The sequence below is a fragment of the Tupaia chinensis genome, unplaced genomic scaffold (assembly GCF_000334495.1).
Source record: "Tupaia chinensis unplaced genomic scaffold, TupChi_1.0 Scaffold000159_1, whole genome shotgun sequence".
In the NCBI taxonomy this organism is placed as follows: Eukaryota; Metazoa; Chordata; class Mammalia; order Scandentia; family Tupaiidae; genus Tupaia; species Tupaia belangeri.
The window spans coordinates 6,754,390-6,755,941 of NW_006159630.1; the positions used below are offsets into that span (position 1 = coordinate 6,754,390).

The following is a 1,552-nucleotide window of genomic DNA, read 5'->3' on the forward strand; positions in this document are numbered from 1 at the left end:
CTGACTTGCCTTTTGTCTTCCTGCCTCCCAGGACCTCGGGCTTGGTGAAACCCGGTTCCTCCCGCTTCTCTCCAGGAGCTGCTGCTTCCCCTCTGACCACCCCTACTGCCCCAGCCAGGCCCCTCCTGCCCTTCTCCGCCGGGCCAGGCAGCCCTCTCTTCCAGCCGCCAGCCTTGCAGCCCCAGGACAGCCCCATAAAAGGGCCTGAGCTCTCGCTGGCCAGTGTCCATGTGCCCCTGGAGTCCATCAAGCCCAGTAGGTGCTAGAGGCTGAAGGTGGGAAGGGAGGTGGGCCAGAGTCGCAGCTGCTGCCTCCTCGGGGCCCACAGTTCACTGGCTCTGCTGGCAGCAGCTTCGTGGCTTCAGGCTATCGACAGGGCCTTCCCCAGACTCGGAAGGGGGGCCCTGTGGGTGTCACAGCAGGCACCTGGGAGCTCCCTGGGGCACTGACTGCGCTCCTCCAACCGCCACATGGTGCCATCTTGCAGGCAGTGCCCTTCCTGTCACAGCCTATGACAAAAATGGCTTCCGCATCCTCTTCCACTTCGCCAAGGAGTGCCCGCCGGGGCGGCCTGACGTGCTGGTGGTAGTGGTGTCCATGCTGAATACGGCCCCCGTGGCTGTCCGGAGCATCGTGCTGCAGGCGGCAGTGCCCAAGGTAGTGGGCTCCCCGGGCTCCATCTGAAACCCCGGCTTCAGGACCGCCAGAGTGGGGTCCACTGAGCACAAGCGGTTCCTTGGGCACCTGCCAGTGCTCTGAGAGGACATTCTCCTCTCCAGACAATGAAAGTCAAGCTGCAGCCCCCCTCGGGGACAGAACTGTCTCCCTTCAGCCCCGTCCAGCCACCTGCAGCCATCACCCAGGTCATGCTGCTGGCCAATCCACTGAAGGTGAGCGACATCCTGGACTTCAGCCCGAGGCCCCAGGTGCCCCTGCCCGGGCTGGGGGACAGGCCAGGAGAGGCCACTGGGCTGGGGCTTACCTGCCCCTCTGTCACAGGAGAAGGTGCGGCTCCGCTACAGGTTGACCTTCGCCCTCGGGGAGCAGCTGAGCACGGAGGTGGGAGAGGTGGACCAGTTCCCACCTGTGGAGCGGTGGGGGAACCTATGACCCCAGAATGCACCTCATCTCTGAAGCCCAGCAGGCCAGCTAGGACAAGGAGGGCCCCGTCCGGTCACTCTCCATGTCCTGGTAGCAGTGAGTGGAGCGTGACGTGGACCGGGCCGGGGTCTCTGCTGGAGTCAAGCTGCTGCTGTGATACTTGCCCTGTGGCCCTAAAAGGACCCGTTTTCATCTACCTGTGTGACTTGAACTGGCCATATACCGTCAGGGATGGGGAGTGGCCCTGACCTTCCTGTCCTGGCACCAGGGATGGCCCTGGCCAGGAGGAGGTTTTCCCTTTGTACTGGCATTCCTTGATGCCCTGGGGGCAGTTTTCTTCACCTTCCAGAGGCTCCACTGCTGTTCCAGCTTCCCTGCTGGCTGGCCCTTGCACCCCTCCATCTCAACCTTGTGTTGCAGCAGCCTCGTGGAGCGGCTGGGGGGGGACAGG

The 1,552-nt window shown here is 63.7% G+C and overlaps 1 protein-coding gene across 2 annotated transcripts in view; it reads left to right on the forward strand.

Annotated features, from left to right (window-relative positions):
- GGA3 (golgi associated, gamma adaptin ear containing, ARF binding protein 3) overlaps nucleotides 1-1,525 on the forward strand; it is a 19,564-nt gene extending 18,039 nt beyond the window's left edge. For both annotated transcript variants that reach the window (XM_006145826.3, XM_006145825.3), the window contains exons 14-17: nucleotides 32-255; nucleotides 488-657; nucleotides 780-890; nucleotides 1,000-1,525. In XM_006145826.3, coding sequence (XP_006145888.1) covers nucleotides 32-255; nucleotides 488-657; nucleotides 780-890; nucleotides 1,000-1,110 — 616 coding nt within the window. In that variant the 3' untranslated portion in view covers nucleotides 1,111-1,525. The remainder of the gene's footprint in view (nucleotides 1-31; nucleotides 256-487; nucleotides 658-779; nucleotides 891-999) is intronic.
- The last annotated feature ends 27 nt before the right edge of the window (nucleotides 1,526-1,552 follow it).